The sequence below is a fragment of the Centruroides sculpturatus genome, unplaced genomic scaffold (genome assembly GCF_000671375.1).
Source record: "Centruroides sculpturatus isolate CEXI.00-Female unplaced genomic scaffold, Cexi_2.0 scaffold278, whole genome shotgun sequence".
Taxonomy (NCBI): Eukaryota; Metazoa; Arthropoda; class Arachnida; order Scorpiones; family Buthidae; genus Centruroides; species Centruroides sculpturatus.
Window position 1 is genome coordinate 192,298 of NW_019384546.1, and position 17,407 is coordinate 209,704.

Sequence of the window (17,407 nt, forward strand, 5' to 3'; positions counted from 1 at the left end):
AGAGCATGCGCACTGAGCGAGACTACCACTTTTAGAACGATTCGTTACTAACGTGTTTAACTCGCTCGACTTTACAAACATACCCTTACCAAATTTGTTTATGTATGTGCCATCTGTTTTGAAAAATATCTCTGAATTGTCCAAACAAAATTTTGAAACTTGACAGGGATATTTCTGTATGTAAGACACTGATACAGTAGAGTCCTGAAAACTCGACACTCAATAACCCAGCAGTCCAGATAACTCGGCCACATCCTGGCAGGGCGAAAAAACCCTTAGTTAATTTTCATTATAGACAGCTTTATGCCTTATAAAGTATTTTTCTGAGGTCTGTCTTATCAGGTAAATTACTGTACACTGTGTATTCATTAATTTTCATTTTCATGTAGTAAAGGCTCTATGCCTTCATAAAGTATGTACTTTTCCTTTGNGTTTTGTAATTTAAAATTAAAATATATTTTAATATTTTATATTAAATTTTATTTCAAATATAATTGTAGGAAGCGATGGGCCACGAAGGAGCAAAGCCTCAACGTGCTATTTATTTGAGAAACGGAAGAATTTTTACCACAGGATTTTCTCGCATGAGCGAACGACAATATGCATTACGTAATGAGGTTAGCATTTATTTTAAAAAAAGCTCGTGTTGCTAGGTGATTAAATGAAAACTTCTTGCATATTTTTTTGGAATAATCCGTAAATTATTTAAAGTCCTTTGGGAAAAATTTAAATATTTTGATAGCATAAATTTAATTAACTGTTGTTAATGTGTGATAGATTTATGTAAAATTATCAGTTTGCATAATGTTAATCTACGTGTATTATCTGTAAATTGATAATTAATCTGAACTTTAATATGAATTAATTAATTAAAAAAGATTTTTTTTTTATTCCAGTCATCTCTTAAAGACCCCATCATTCTAGAAACATTAGATACAAGCAACGGCGTCTTATATCCATTCTACGACCCAGATGTTAATCTTCTTTATCTTTGTGCCAAGGTACATTGTATTAATGTAGTAGCAATTCTTGGTTATGAAAAATTATAATGAAATTAGAATGTTGAAATATTTAAATTGATGGATATACAATAATAAGAAATAATTTGATAATGTAACATGAGGAAAATAATATATGAAATTGTGTATTCATGAAATTACCAAAAATATATGGTGAGAGTTAAGACAAACAATTTTTATTTTAAAAATATTATGGATCATTATTTTCTCTGTTCAAAAAGATCTTGTGATATGGAGGAAATGCTTGTATTGTTATACAGAGTACATTTTATATTACATTGTAATGTAGTTAAACAAAATTGTGTGTATTTTCTGTCAGACTGTATACAAATAATGTTATAACAAATTTATTTTTAGATTAATGCCACCTGTATACACTATAAATGGTAAATTCAAAAGTTATAAACTGTAATTTTAAGATAATGAAGAATTTGTCTATAGAGTGATAGACTTTCATTAATCCATTTGATGATGATGATTGATTTTGATTGACATTAATTATTACCTGACTGATAATCATACACATTAGGTTGGTCTTGTAAGTTGTGTGGGTTGTAGATGACATATTGCATTATTTATATATTGCTGATGCATTAAGTGTATGAAAGATGATGATTTCTTGTAATGAGATTTCAATGGTCTTGATAAATATAATAGCATTTGTCCTTTTCATAGGATTTCAAGCTGGTTTGATAATTGTTGGTTTTGACTTTGAAGATTTAATAATAATGGCATAGCTTGTCTAATATCTCAGATTCTCTTAAATATCAAAATAATTCTACTTTTTTTGATAAAAGTATTATTTTACTTGCAGTTGGGAAAATCTATAGTTTGTAATGTAATCTGTAAAAGCTGTATGGTGTAGAAACAATAACTTGAATTCAGTTTGAAATAATACATTGTGAGGAAATAAATTAATGATTTTTCTGAGTTTTTAAAATTTTTTTTGCAGTATACTTTTTATATTTGTTTTATCTTGTACAAAAATACTTTTATATTGTCTTAATACTAAAAGAAAATTTTATTAAAGTTTGTTTTTTTTTAATTTCAGGGTGACAGCAACATCCGATACTTTGAAATAACGGACGAGGCGCCGTATGTTCACTACATCAGCACGTTTCAATCTTCCGAACCCCAAAGAGGCATGGGAGTTATGCCAAAGAGAGGTTGCGATGTTCACCAATGTGAAATTGGAAGGTATTTGAATTTGATTACTGATATTTGTGATAGTAATGGCACACTCTACTAAGTACCGTAATGATGTATGTTACATAATAAATTTTTCAAAGTACATCCATTTTTAATTTTACGTTAACCTAATTTGTTCTTTCTAAAAGCTGTTTTATCTTTGACAATAAGGCAAAATTAACTAATGTGCACCAAAATATTTTGAGCTTTTAATTATAATGAATTTTTAAACTTTTTGTGAAAATGTAACTTGGTTTAACTGACATGCATATAAATCATCTAAATAAGTTTTATTTATTTTATTTATTGTACAATTAAGGAAATGTCCATGAACAATTGATTTTCCACTTGCATTTTAACAATGTACCCACAAACAAAGAACAGCATTAAAACCTGATATATTATAAATTACAAGACAACCAATGCCGATAATGTACGGCATTGGTTGGCTTGATAAATTAATTAAATTATTTAATTAAAAATTATAACTTTAAATTTTAATTAAAAATCATAATTAATAATTAAATTTATTAAGAGATGGTGCCTAACGTCTCCCTCTAGTACCAAATTGTTTCATAATTTATTAGTATTATAGCCAATATCTAGGCCAATAACATATGGCATTGGTTGGCTCGCAATGTAGAAGAGAGGCTTGAGCCCAAAACATGTCTCAGCAAATAAGAAATTCCTGAATAAAAGTTGATGATAGAATTGCCAAGTGTTTGTATATGCATGCACCTAGTAGTGATAAATTAATTGAAGAAAAGAAGACACAGTTTTGGAGTATACAACAACTAGAAGATTATGATTTTGAATGCTATTTTTTCATCTAGTTTTTTTGTTTTTGTTCAGTAACCCGAGGCAGGCTGATAAAGAAGGCTGAAGACATTTGTTTTGTAATAAAAATTTACTTGGAAAAGGTGAGGAAGGGGATTTATTGTGGCTTAGTGGAAATGTTCCAGATTTTGGAGAAATCTACACTTGAAATGGCAGTTATGCAATAGAGATGGTGTTCTGTAGTTTGCAAAGTCAGAACCACTCATCATTCAACATGACTAATCTTCAAGAGCTGTAGAATTGTGGCAGCTGTGGGAGGAGTGACAACAGATATGTCATTGTGAGCATAGGAAGAATTTGAATATTGGATGATTGTGTGCCACATGGCACACATTACACACGTTGAGAAATTGTGATGGGCAAATGTAAAACTTCGACAGTAAAATTTTAATGTATTTTATAACTAGTATCTGGATTTTTGGGTGCCTCATCCACTCAGCTTTTGAAGGAGGCAGAGTGTAAAAAGACAAACTACATTGGTGTTAGTGCAGTAGGCCAACTCATTGCCAAATTGTTTAGCACTCAAATGCACCCAAAACACAAACCTGCCCCTAAACGGTGACTAGCACCCAAACTATATATTTTGCATATGGTTTTTCCTTTTTTTACATTTTCAAAGAATATGTTGGCAATTATCTTTCTTTTGGTGGTTTTTATTCATTTACTTGAGGGGGAAAAAACATTTGTTAAACCAGACCATGTATGCTGAGGAAAAAATACGATAATTAGCATACTTTCTTCTTTTGTTGAGAGGGAAAAGGGAAATTTTTTGGACTAAACAATTAAACTTAGGATTGTTATAAGAATGTAAACAGATTTACTGAACATTGTTTTTTTTTTTTTTAGAAAAAAAAAAACAATCTAGAAAATTATGTATTGATGTCATCTTGCCCTGACTTGTGAACACAACAGTTCCAATTTCCTTTATTTGGTGTCAGCAACATTAGAAAATGGCAAAATTGTCTTCATCTAAACTGAACATTTTAGCAAATAAGTTTAAAGATGAAGGCATATGCACAGGTGGAAAACTTCTTCACTGTTCCATTTGCGATTATGTGATTTCAGTTGATGTGAGACACCAAGAAACGAAAATCATGTGATGTGTGAGTTCGGAAAAGCATAAAGAAGGCAAACAGAAAAGGAAGAATTTCAAGCAGACATTTATAGGAGCCACATTTCAAAGAGAAGAATTTCAAAAGGCTAATAATACATTTTATGCAGATTTAACAACCACTCTTCTGCAGGCAAATACACCCTTATATAACGTAAAGAATCCAGCCTTTAAGTTAATTCTCCAGAAATATACGGGAAAGCTTTGTCCTCAACAAGAGCATCCTTAGAAAAAACTATGTGAAACCAGTTTATGATCAAACCATATCTAAAATCTTGGACATTGTCGGCGATAATCCTGTAGTGTTCATACTGGACGAAACAACGCATTCCACAAAATGGTACGTGCCAAACGTTCTTGTTGACCTTTGACCAGATGCTATGTACAACCAATGTTGTTCAAAATGTACCAACTTGAAAATATGAACTCGACTAGTGTCCCGAGTTTTCAATGATATTTGCATGAAGTTGTTGCTAAATGGTGTCCAGTACAAAAAAATTTGGCTTATCATTACAGATAAAGCATTTTACATGTTAGCATTCTCAAATTTGAAGTGCATCTACAACAACCTAAAGCATGTGACTTGTCTTGCCCATGTCATATACTGAGTAATGGAACGTATTCATGTAGAATATAGCATGGCCAATGACTTCATTTTGAAAATAAAATTTGTTCTCCTTTAGTGCCCTAATTGGGAGCACTTTTACCAAGACATAACTGGGCTGCCATTACCACCCACTCCAGTGGACACCCATTGGAGGTCTTGGATAAACAGTATGGTATTCTACTGCAAGAACTTCAATGTGTTTATCAATGAATTTCCCTGGCCATTCTGTTGCTGTCGACAGTGTCAAGAAACTGGTGTCTGATCCAGTAGTGACCACAGAGCTCTACTCTGTGTGTTCGTACAAGTTATTAGTAGATAAAATCAAAGAGCTGGAAAGACATGGAACTGAAATGCGGGATCAGTGGAATGTTGTAAGTCAGGCACTCGATGTACTGGATGGTTTTGCCCTGGACAAACTCAGATCTAGTTGATCAAAAAATTCTGATTTGACAAATATCTTGGATTGCACTGAACTAGAATTCCGAGTAAAAATGAAACATGACCCATTAGTCTTGGTCAATGTAGAAAGATCTTTTTCCTTATACAAAGACATTATATCATCCAAATGAGAGAACTTTACTTTTAAGAACATTGAAATGGTTACTGTTTCGCAATTGCAATTTGCAAAGTGATAATGCACAGTTTGCAGAGGAAAACCATGTAAATATGTTTAATGCATTTTGGAATTGTATGTGCCAAATTGTTATCAATAAGTGGCAATATTTATCTTGCGCCTGTGTATGTTGATCTAACAAAAGGCTGGTCATCCAATATTTTATTGGATGACCAGCCTTTACTTACATGGCACACAATAGCACAAGTGTTTTGAGTGTCTTTAATTATTTTTGCACTTGCCTAACAAGATTCTTGAGTTGTTCTTTAAACAAGGTTTTTCCCTCTTTGATGTATAAATCTTTAGGAAAACTTTAAGACAAGCTTTTACTTTAATTTTGTTTATGGTGTTTTTAATCATTTATTCTCTTAAATTGAAAAACTTTTAGATGACTACTAACCTGTCAGGGAATAATGTTTATATTCATTTTGTTACATGATAATTTTTACTTTGTTTTTTGATCTGTTATGTTATATATATATAATTGTAATTCCTTATCAAAGTTTGATTAATGACCTTAAGGCATTCTGTTCTTAGTCTGTAATACTTTTCCAAGGGATCTGCACGAACCTTTGGAAATGGTCCTAATGGATTTGGTTGAATAGCTAATTTCTGAATATTAATACTATTATTTTAATAATGCTTAATTTGTACATAGTAAATGATTTTTCTATTACTGCAATTTGCATATGTATGAAGTTAAGATAATATTTTTTTACGAAATTGGTTTGCTATTGAAGAAAAGCTGATATTTGAGATTTGTATTTCCAATTAATTTATTGAATGAAATAATTTTTTTAATTTCAGATTTTACAAATTACATTCTCGTGGCTTCTGTGAAGTCATTTCATTTACTGTGCCAAGAAAGGTACTTTTTAAAGTTTCACCAAAAAAAAAAGTTTATAGGTTCCTTACTAGTAAATTTATCTTAACATTTTTCAGTCCGAACTATTCCAAGATGATCTGTATCCTCCCACCCTGGCCGATGTTCCCGCAATTTCTGCTGAAGAGTGGTCCGACGGAAAAAATGCTGAGCCAATATTGGTCAATAAAGATAAAATCATTGTCATTATTCATTACAGGCAAAATATTTATTTTTGTAAAATTATCATTCTAGTTTTCTCTGAAAGACGGCTACATTCCTGCTAAAAAACAAGAATTAAAGGTGACGAAGAAACCAAATATTTTGGACAAGATGCCCGCAAAGAACTCGAATGTGTCGGCTGGAACGGCTGATTCGTCGGTAAATATTGTTTTTATTTGCATGTTTGTTGTAAGAGATTCAGGATTCAAAGTATGATAATTATGTACATTTTATGTTCAATCATTTAACTGAATAACTCATTTAAGATTTTTAATTGTAGATAATTAAATTATAATGGGATAATTTTACATTTAGACAGTGCAAAATATGTTGTAAAATAACATATTCAATACCTTAATTTTCAAGTACAAAACAATAATAAAACTGACTGTTTTTGATCTAATACTAAGATCTTTATCAAGTCAAATAACATTCCAATATTCAGAATGCAAATATATTAATAACTTATGACATGAAATTATTTTACATTCACTACATAATAATCACTTCAGGAGTGATTATTACATAAGTCTCGAATTGGGATTGACTTGAGGAGCGAAGAAATAAGACAAGTGGTCAAAATTATTCAAAAAGAGGGAAAATTAAAATAATAAACCAAACTACAGTGAAATTTTGTTAATATGCTTTGAAGTTGTTTATAAACAGTGCTGGTATTGTTGTATGAACAAAAATGCTCTCTATTTGCACATTCTGTAAGTGGAAGTTCAAAAACTAGTTTTGTCTTGGGTACAAGTAACTATCAAGCTGGTACTGCTCTTTCTAGGTGCTGGCTCACATTATTTTGCCGATGAAGCATTTATTGTTATAAGAAAAGCGTAAAAATAAAATAAGTTTTATGTTAATGAACTCAGCCAATTTTTAGATAACCCGCAATAGATATTTCAATGTTTTTTTTCTTGTAATTATTACTGATTACTACTGTTACTTGCATCTATTTTGGTGCAGTGCACAAAATATTTTGAAAATTGATAAATGCAAATGTGTTAATTTAGAATTTTTGAAATAACATTAGCTAAAATAAATGTGTTATTGTGTTTAAAAATCTTGCAAAAGCAGTTTCTTTATCTTGATTTGATGAAGATAGAATTTTTGGGAGAAGAAAAAAACACTTGCGCTGTTTTTGCTAATTCACTTCTTTATTGTTTAGGGAGATTGTCATTTGGCCTGTGTGGATTAATTTGTTTTTAATCCAAGCAGTTGATGACTTTTACATTTTATGCTTTTCCACTCTTGGTTATTTGTGAGTCCACTGTAGTAGATTTCAAAATTTCTTAATCCTGTTTTGGTCCATATTTGCCTGACAAAATAAAAAAATGTGCAAATTATTTCATTTTTCATTGCCAAAGTGATCATAAAATATAGATCAGACGAAGACAATCCTTTTCACAACCACATCTATTCTGTATTTTATGACGACTCTCATAATGTGAAACATAAACTAACTTAAAACAAAACAGACCCCTAAATTGCTTTTAATCTTAACCTCAATTATTTTAGACAATTAATAATTAATTTTTAAAATATATCATGTACATCCTTTGTCAGAAAAGTTTCAGGACACAGCTGATAGAAAATTGCAATTTTCTATCAGCCGTGTCCTGGAACTTTTCTGACAGAGTGTAAATTAAATTAATAGATCTTATATTTTATAACAGCCATGAAAGTAATAGAGGGAAAGATTGGTAACATTTTGACACTTTGTGAGTCCCAAAAGTATATTTAAAAAACTCACCTTAGGGTACTGTTTGTAAAGTCGAACGAATTAGACTTTTCAAACAATTCGTTTATAACTAAATGGCTGTTTCTAAAATCGAAGATATGAATGTTGCTAATGCAGCCTTATCCGAAATATTTTTCTTAGATTGCTTTGGGTGGACAGTTATTTCTATCATTTCACCTTTTAATTCACAGTTTAAACACTCGAGTAGATTTAGAAACATTGATATTGTCAGCCGCCATTTTCTTAACTAAGTGAACTAACTATTTCCTTCGTGAACTTTGTTAGTTTCATTTGAAACATCATCATCGCAGAGCATGCGCACTGAGCGAGACTACCACTTTTAGAACGATTCGTTACTAACGTGTTTAACTCGCTCGACTTTACAAACATACCCTTACCAAATTTGTTTATGTATGTGCCATCTATTTTGAAAAATATCTCTGAATTGTCCAAACAAAATTTTGAAACTTGACAGGGATATTTCTGTATGTAAGACACTGATACAGTAGTCCTGAAAACTCGACACTCAATAACCCAGCAGTCCAGATAACTCGGCCACACCCTGGCAGGGCGAAAAAACCCTTAGTTAATTTTCATTATAGACAGCTTTATGCCTTATAAAGTATTTTTCTGAGGTCTGTCTTATCAGGTAAATTACTGTACACTGTGTATTCATTAATTTTCATTTTCATGTAGTAAAGGCTCTATGCCTTCATAAAGTATGTACTTTTCCTTTGTTTAAGAGTATTTGGGCAGTTTATTTTCTGTTGTATTCTCAAGCAAACAATACATACAAGTACAATACAGTATTTTCTGAGGAAACACTCAAACTTATTCTTTTTTAACCCCATTCTCAATAACCTGGCATTTTCACAAACTTGGCCATGCTTTGGTCCACATTAGGCCGAGTTTTCGGGACTCTACTGTACTATTAAACTTTTCTAGTTACCAGTGAAGATTAAGGGTATAAGGGGGAGAGGTGGTTTTTGGGTCAGACTTAATGAAAATTTTATTTGTTATCGGCTTTAATGTTTACTCATTCCTACCCCTAAAAGCAAGGCTTTTATCCTTTTATAGCAATAGTAATTTTCTTATTATAAAATCTCTTAATAGATTGAACTATGCACAATTTCAACTTAGCTATACTTTTAATGATTTTAAATTTAAATATTTTGAATTTTGAAGAATAAATTTCTTCTAGTTTGGCAAAAATTATTTTTTCTGGGTCTTTTTATTTTTTAAATTTTATATTGTACTAGTAGTCTGGGCTGGCTCCTAGTGGGGGTTCTTGCAGCAGCAGTGTTATTCGGCAGTATATATAATAAATTCATATTACAAATAAAAATAATAATATATTGAATTTCTCATGGTGTACCCTAATAAAACACAGTCAAAAATGCAAAAAACCACATCTAAAATAGTATAGTACAGTAGAATTTAAGTTCTTAAGGGTATCCTTGACGCTCTCACCCGTGGGGGGAATTTTTAAAAAATCCCTTCTTAAATTAATGTGCATTCTCATGACATACTTTACTTAACCGCAATCAAAAAAACAAAAAACCACATTTTTTGTTATTTTAATATTATTACACAAAAAACTGAATTTATTGTTAATTTAAATAATAGCTAGGTGTGCTCCTGGTGGCCATTCTAGGCATACTGTTACAGATATACAGACATGCGATCAATGGCTTATATTATTTGATAATTGAAAATTATTGTACTTCCTTTTTTGTTGAATGTTGTGCAAACAAAAGACAACATACAATTAAAAAATATATTGGTATATGTAGTAATTTAATGTTTAATTTTATTATATAATCTGATATTTTGATTTATAAATGCTTAAACATTCTAAATATTAGAATAAAATCTAAAAAAGCATTCTTTTATGCTAGCATGTGCCTCAGAGGCAACAGGTAAGCGAATTATTCTTAAAGTTGGATGTAACATGCAGATAATGGTCAATGGAATTAAGAATAAAGTTTGTTTTTTTTTTTCTTTTAAAGAATCAAAAAATGGACGAAATGGTGGAAGAGGTCAGAAAAATGAAGGCCACGTTACTGAAACATGAAATTCGCATCCGAGATCTAGAGAAAATGTTAGAATCTCCGGGAGGAAGACTGGCAGGAAACAAACCCGTCCATTCCAGTGCCAACAGTCACGGCAACTCGGGTCTCATGCCGGACGAAGTGTAACGTTCCTGTCTGCTTGCTCTCGCCGACGGTCCGCCCCAATCTAGTCTACTCGGAGACGACATGTACAAACGACCGGCAGCGGTCTTTCCGCGTTGACGGCGGGAGACGGCCCGGCCGGGGGATTTTTCAAAAAGGAAAACAAGACGCCGGCAGTTCTACGTCTTTTTGTTCATCTCCAAATTAGAACTGATCTTTTATTTTGTCAAATTGAGTTTTTTGCCACGGTACCGAACGTGTATCTTGTTTGTCATGCGATAGTTCATGACCGTGTTCCCTTCGAGTTCAAATTTAAGGTATGTGAAATGTGTGCATGTGGTGTGTGGCTGTAAAATGTGAATAATTTTCCAGTTTTACAGAATATTTCTGGGATATATTGAGTCGAACGATTTATAGATATTAAGATATACATAATTAATACATTATTGTTTTGCAGTCGTATCGTAACGGGGATTACTTATTAACGGCATTCCAGTTTCGAAAAATGTCCAAATATTTTTAAAAAGATCTTTTTAAAATACATTCCATTAAAGGAAGGCTTATTTATATATATATATATGTGACATTATCATGCATCATTTTATACAAATGCCATCAAAATCTTGCTACAATAATTAAGAATCCATTTTTTTTATTATTAAACCTATTTTTTTAAATGCGTATATTTTTCGTCACTAATTGCAGATATTATTAATTCTGAATATATTATTGCTATGCAAATGTATCCCACGGAAGATGCTTCTAAAGAGGATTATGTTAAAATTTAGTATCTGTGATATTACAGATACTAAATATTGTGATTTATGCTTTTTTTATATAAAAGAAAAAAATAAAGCATCTCACAGAGATGTGTAATGTATTTAAATTTTTTTTTTATTAATGGATGAGCTAAAACTGTTTCGAACCGATACATCGTCTGTCTTCCAGTAAACGTCAGAATTTTTTTACGTCTTAATACGAAAAATTATATTTCTATAAGAGAAAAATGGGAAAACAATGAGATTCTTGCAATTCACAATACCAAAAAAAAAAATAATTTGCTAGGTGTATAATTATTGTGCTTATATTCTTGGTTAACAAAATTATTTTCGAAGCGAGGATGCAATGTTTTTCGACAATATAAATCCTTTAGAAAATTAATTTAGATTCCTCTGGTTTCTTGTGTCGCGACGGCGGGAACGATCTGTAAGGAATCAAAAGAAATCGTCCGCTTTTATCATAAGATATATTTTAAAAAACCGTCGTCCGAGTAGCCATAATATCGAGATGTCGTTCCTTTGTCAAACATTTAGAGTCAGCCGTTTTAATCGCTTTAGTGTAGAGTTTTAGATAAAGTGAAAAATATTAAATTTACAAAAGTGGTAAAGAGAAGATTTTCAACAACCTGACATATTGGAAATTTGTGATTCGTTGAAAAAAATCAATGCGACAGTTTAGCAATAGAATATAGCATCACCAGATACGAAGAAAGATCTTAATTAGATAACGATTTTCTGAATGCTTTTATGCAATCTGAAAGAATGTAGTGCAAGAAGAGTGGGGTAAAATCAAGAAATATTTTTCCCGGTTGTCAGAGATTTAATTCAATAATGTTATATTTAAATAAATTTAAGTTCATTTGAAAATTACACTGGATGCAATTATTTGAGTTGTTCTCTAGTGTGCCAGAGGTTCAAAAATTCATACAGATTCATTTCTAGAGAAATGCAAACTCAGAAACCAGTTTGTTTATATGTGATGCCATATGTAATTTTTAACACCGAGTAGCTTTACGGTTCTGGAATTGAGTTAATTGCCAATATTTTAACCATGTTAACTATTATTTATAACAGAAAAGTTCAAAAAATTGGTGCAGTTCTATAATTATGCTCCTGTTTTTTTTGAAGTTGCATTTCTCTAAATCATTTGAAATAAATCTTAACCTACATTAAACAAAAATTAGAATAGAAAGATTCCTGTTTTAACATATACACATACTTCAGTAGCCAGATAATTTGACTGATACTACTTTGGAAACAGATAAAACAGTTGTCTGTGTCCATTTCGGATTAAAAGGTTACCACAGTGTGCTTCCTTTTTTTTTGCTCATGATATTCAAGATAAAGACTTGTTTTACTACAGATATAGCAATACACTGGCTGAATAGATAGGTGCAGTTGGGGAAGGAAGGATCCTTACTCGGGGAGCCCGTATTCCGGCAGTTCTCGGCTCCTCGACCGCCGACTCGGTACAAAGTTTTTATGAATTGTAAGAAAAATAGCATATTACACTTATTGGCAACCTACCACCCAGAGGATCAAGATTGAATCTGATGGTGGAAAGATTGTGGGAGAGTGGTCTGTCTCTAACCACCATACTACCTCCTTTGGGTCTGGCCAAACCCACAATGGACCTAAAATAAGGTCCTCGTTGTTTCCAAAGGGAATTACTGGTTTGGGTTTGCCTCAGAAAATTGGGGTTCTACTGTGTGTACCAAATCGATTTACATGTAAAAATATCACATTTCAAATTAAGACTTAGAAAGTTCAATTTTAAATCAGCAGATATCCATTTGACAAGAAAATTCTTTGTGCTGTATTTAAATGTGTGCGCACTTATTTTCACACACACCCTTATTTGAAGTGCCATTTCTAATTATTAGGAAATAGTAGGTATTATTTTTTCTATATAAAACTGAGCATTTTAAACAGTTTTCTCATTAGAGAAAATTTATTCTTATAGTTAAGATTAAGTAAATAAAATTTTGACAATTTAAATTGGTTAGAGTGAATCTCAAACTGTAGTTCTTGAAATAGAGGGGGGGACAAGAGCTATAATCGACGTTGAGATGTGGCGAGCGGGGATGTCGTTTCCACTATGGAAGGTATGGAAGACTCCATACCTCACATTTTTTTGCAGGTATGGAATTCCATACCTCAGAATATTGAAAAAATTAATGCAAGGCACTTGCTCTCTGTATGAAAACAAAATTTTTCCTTGGATGTTGATCAAATTCTTACATAATCCAAAGTATATTTTTAAAAGCATATTTTAAATGCTTGAATTAGGGGGTTGAAGGGCTTAACAGCATAGTTTATGAACCTACAGGATTTAAAAGGTTGCGTTATGGAGACTATGGAGTTGAAAAGTTTACATTGTAGGCCAGGGGATTTAAAAACTTAGGTTATTGAGGGGTCCTGTTTTCACAAAATTCCATACCTCAAGTTTTAAAGAATCGACACCCACGGTGGAGAGTGTCTCACGTGGCCAGCTTGAATATATATGAAAAATAGGCGGATTACGGACGGTCAACCGATGCGCAGGGTCTCGCGGTCTGGCAGTTTCAGATTTGGCTCGTTGCAGTAGGCCTACAGTCCACGTTGTGGCAGCGCAGGAATTTTGGCGTTTCTAAGACTATATACGACTGTAAACCGGGTCCTTAACATTAAGGAAAACAGCAATGGAAAAATATCAGCAGCCAACTTACACTATTGCATTAGTTGGTGCTCTTAGTTGGTAGACACGGTCCTTTACGACCCGCTCTAGCAACTAAGAGCACTGCATTTTGTTGTTGATATTCAAATGTTCGAACCTGTGGTGCAGATAAAGAATTCCGAAGAATTTCCCTGTTCACACAATGAAATCATCGAAAGCAACAGAGAAGTAGGTAAGACGACACGATACGACGCTTCGTATTTGCAACATGAATTTACGTGAACCGAAGACAGCGGAACACTCTTCCTTAATGTGTTATTTACTGCGAGTTTTGTCAGTTCTGTCGCGTTATCGCTTCTAAACACTCGTCGATAAGACGACCGAAGTTTTGAAAAGAAGCGCGAAGAATTGGAATTGAGGAAAAGTTGTTTGCGTAAGAGTGAAAGCGGCGCTAAAGGCATTCCTTCTTCTCGGCTACCCTTTGGCTATATCAGCAAAGCCGCAAGTAGTAGTTTTTCTCTCGAAATTCGCCATTTGTAAGGGATTAGGTCGATGGAATGAGGCCAGGGGCGGATCTACATAGGGAGTAATAGGGCTTAAGCCCCGGGGTTCCAAGCGTCAAGGGCCCACGAAATTGAATTATCCTGATAAATTTTTAATATTTTTTCATTAACAACGAGCACTTATCGTATAGTAAAAAATAGTTAATAGGTTAAGTTAGATTAGGTAAGATGTAACCCCATTGGAATTCAATAAGCCCTAGGCCTCGAAAAACCTAGATCCGCAACACGCGATCGGTCTGCCAACGGAGTGCTTCCGGAAAGACTCGCACGAGAAACTGCCCTCTATTTAGGTGATGAATAATTTTATCAAGTACTGGAAACATAATCGGTTTTACCTGTTTTGAACAATGAAAAGGATGTCATTCGGTTTACTTGTCATTTTTGACTTTTAGTTGGTAACAAAGTACGTTTAGATTTTAGATGATTCCGCGTAACGGATGTCAGAAAATTTCAGTGCAACCAGACAATTAATGACGATAATAATGGTAAAGATAAGCTTGACGCTTCGAAGCGAAATATAGAAAACAAAAATTAAAAATTTTGTGGATACAACTTTCAAGCGCCGAACTTATCTTCACCAAAGAAACACTACTAACGTAATGACGTACACTTTCGATACTTCGTTATAAAATGTTTTAATTGGCATAAATTTTAGCTTTTGTAATTCTGGGAATAATTCGAAAACTCCTCGTATGGTAACTTACGAAAATATTAATGTTAAGTTGCCAGATTCAAGAAGTCTAGTGTTGACAAAGCGCACGGTAAGCTACGATATTGTAAAAAGTTTCGTAACTAAGAGCTCTCTCATAAGTCTAGGTAGGTACATATAAATAATATAAAAGTAAGTAATTATTATCCATTTTAATTCTAAACAAATACAATAGTATTTTCCCTCAGCCAGCGATTAAATACCGCGTGAATTCGAATGAATTAAAATTAATCTTTTAATCGTTCCGTACAATTAATTAATCATACGGTTTTAAAATGTTATTTGTTAAATAACAGACTTCAATCTTTACCAACATTGAGAAACGCTCTACTTTTTGGTGAGGGATGGTCGAGCGGTTAAATTAAGATGGCAGCTCCCGCTCTGGGGATCCGTGATCGAATCCGGACGGGCCGAAACCGCCGAGATCTTCCGGGAATATTTCCGAGTATGTTAGGCTCGGTTAGTCACTACCTGATTGTCCCCTCGTGGGTCTGGCAAACATATACAGGTATACCTCGCCTTACGTCGGTAATTGGTTCCAGGAGAACGACGTAAGTCGAGGTATGCCTGTAGTGGGTTAACTAAACTCCACGCAAGCGGGAAAATGTTAAATTGTGAACGAAGCCGGATGGCCGAGCGGTCAAGGTGGCAGCCCACCGCCCTGGGGGACCCGGGATCGAACGAGTCATCGAACCACCCCCCCGAAAATTTCCTGGAGTGGTCTGTTCGAATATGTCGGGGCCGTCCCCCACCACCCGGTCGCCCCATTGTGGACCTGGCCGAACCCATAATAGGACTGCTATAAGAGGCCCTCTTAGTGTCCACAGGGCGGAAAGAGTAAAAAACAAAGAACAACCTGGATGAAACTGCAGTCTTCTCACTCTCACAAAGCTCCTTCAACTCCATCAAGCTTAATTGCAGGTTCTGTGCAAACTTCTCCGAGTCGGTGGAGAGGTCATTTTTGAACGAAGAAATGCATAAGACGATACGATCGTGCAGTGGATTGTACGAACATCTGTATCCGTCGGGCACTACGGGACCGTATCCAACTACGATGTCGTAGGTCGTTGGAAACTACAAATGCCATTTATTTAATACCCTTCCACTCGTTAATACTTAATCAATAAACAGAAAGATGCCCAACCTGACTGGTGGATAAGCGGAAATTCAGGAACTCTTTGTAATAATCTGTATGATAAAGTACGGGTTCTTGTAAACCGTGCAGAGCAGCCATTTCCTTTAAGCACAGAAGATGGTTATCCGGTCCTTCTCCGTTGATTGTCTGCACGAAAATACATATTACAACGATTACGGAATTGTTAATTATTTTTCTCGGTTAATTTATAGCTCTTTGGTACTTACATAGAGGTGATTTTCGGTTTGCTTTTTAACAGCTTTCCGGAACTTAATAAATTTTTCTTTCTAAAAATATCGAAGGAGTCAATTTGAATAAGATTTCGTAATAATTCAGAAGTTTTCGTTCGACTGACCTGACTCAGAGAAGGATCTAACATGGACTTTGAGAAATCCAAAGCCTCTTGGCTGGAAGCGCGGATGTTGTCGACGCGACCGAATCTGAATTTTCTCAAAGCTCCACTTTCGTAAGTGGCCGTCATTTTTCCATGCATTCTGATGAGAAAATAACGGCATCGTTGGTTTAATTACCCTGAAATAATCATTAAAAGAAAGAGAATTGTCGTTTAAACAAACCTGAAGTATGTCAACTGCAAACACAACTGAATGAACAAATCCGAACTGATTTTTTGTTTCTCCGTATGGCGTAATCGTTAAATATAAAAACAAGTTCTAACGTGTCGATCATTCTGAAAACAACGTCTATAGTGGATATATGTTCGTGCCTTAAACTATAATTATTTTAAAGATCAAGAAAAACTGTGTTCGAATGACAAGTAAATTATAAAATATTCATTATTTTATATTATTATTTTTACAAGTTGCATTTGTAAGAATTTATTTGACAAAGAACGGAAGATCGAGCCTAGGTTGCTGCATCGTTTGTTAGTGATTACGATGGAATTTCTCTCGAAAAATAATAGTTTCTGCAACATTTCTCGATTGATAGAGTCTACTAAATGGTGGATCCATACCTAATTATGACAATTTTATGTAAAAAAGTCTTTTCAAACATCACATACAATGAGTTAACGAACACTTTTGTAATTGCAGCCTTTTATTTTTCTGACAGAAACAATTCTTTTATAGTATTTGCCAGACTGTCGGGCGTCCATTCGTTAAATTTTGCCTGGGTTTTCATTTTCGAAAGGTGAGATATAGACTAACAGCAAAGGTAGAGAATGGGCGGATG

The 17,407-nt window shown here is 33.5% G+C and overlaps 2 protein-coding genes across 3 annotated transcripts; one reads left to right on the top strand and one right to left on the bottom strand.

Annotated features, from left to right (window-relative positions):
- Window positions 1-480: 480 nt before the first annotated feature.
- Window positions 481-11,535, top strand: LOC111623499 (coronin-1C-like). 2 transcript variants are annotated; one of them, XM_023366097.1, is made up of 8 exons: window positions 481-617; window positions 897-1,001; window positions 2,071-2,216; window positions 6,183-6,243; window positions 6,318-6,419; window positions 6,493-6,618; window positions 10,099-10,119; window positions 10,210-11,535. In XM_023366097.1, the coding sequence occupies exons 1-8, from the start codon at window positions 507-509 to the stop codon at window positions 10,396-10,398; spliced, it is 861 nt and encodes a 286-aa protein (XP_023221865.1). In that variant the 5' UTR covers window positions 481-506; the 3' UTR covers window positions 10,399-11,535. The 2 variants fall into 2 exon arrangements, with proteins under 2 accessions (XP_023221865.1, XP_023221866.1); XM_023366098.1 differs by lacking the exon at window positions 10,099-10,119.
- Window positions 11,536-14,283: 2,748 nt separating this feature from the next.
- LOC111623521 (choline O-acetyltransferase-like) lies at window positions 14,284-16,840 on the bottom strand. The gene is made up of 6 exons (XM_023366121.1): window positions 16,792-16,840; window positions 16,572-16,710; window positions 16,444-16,503; window positions 16,226-16,363; window positions 15,963-16,155; window positions 14,284-14,384 (listed from the first exon to the last, which is right to left on the bottom strand). The coding sequence occupies exons 2-6, from the start codon at window positions 16,707-16,709 to the stop codon at window positions 14,284-14,286; spliced, it is 630 nt and encodes a 209-aa protein (XP_023221889.1). The 5' UTR covers window position 16,710; window positions 16,792-16,840.
- Window positions 16,841-17,407: the final 567 nt, after the last annotated feature.

Excerpts from the sequence above, each read along its gene's own strand:
- LOC111623499 (XM_023366097.1), top strand. The coding sequence starts at position 507 with ATGGGCCACGAAGGAGCAAAGCCTCAACGTGCTATTTATTTGAGAAAC. Across the intron at positions 618-896 it reads AATATGCATTACGTAATGAG|TCATCTCTTAAAGACCCCAT; the intron begins GTTAGCATTTAT and ends TTTTTATTCCAG. Across the intron at positions 6,420-6,492 it reads AAAATGCTGAGCCAATATTG|TTTTCTCTGAAAGACGGCTA; the intron begins GTCAATAAAGAT and ends TTATCATTCTAG.
- LOC111623521 (XM_023366121.1), bottom strand. The coding sequence starts at position 16,709 with ATGCATGGAAAAATGACGGCCACTTACGAAAGTGGAGCTTTGAGAAAA. Across the intron at positions 16,364-16,443 it reads AAACCGAAAATCACCTCTAT|ACAATCAACGGAGAAGGACC; the intron begins GTAAGTACCAAA and ends ATTTTCGTGCAG. Across the intron at positions 16,156-16,225 it reads TCCGCTTATCCACCAGTCAG|TTTCCAACGACCTACGACAT; the intron begins GTTGGGCATCTT and ends TGGCATTTGTAG.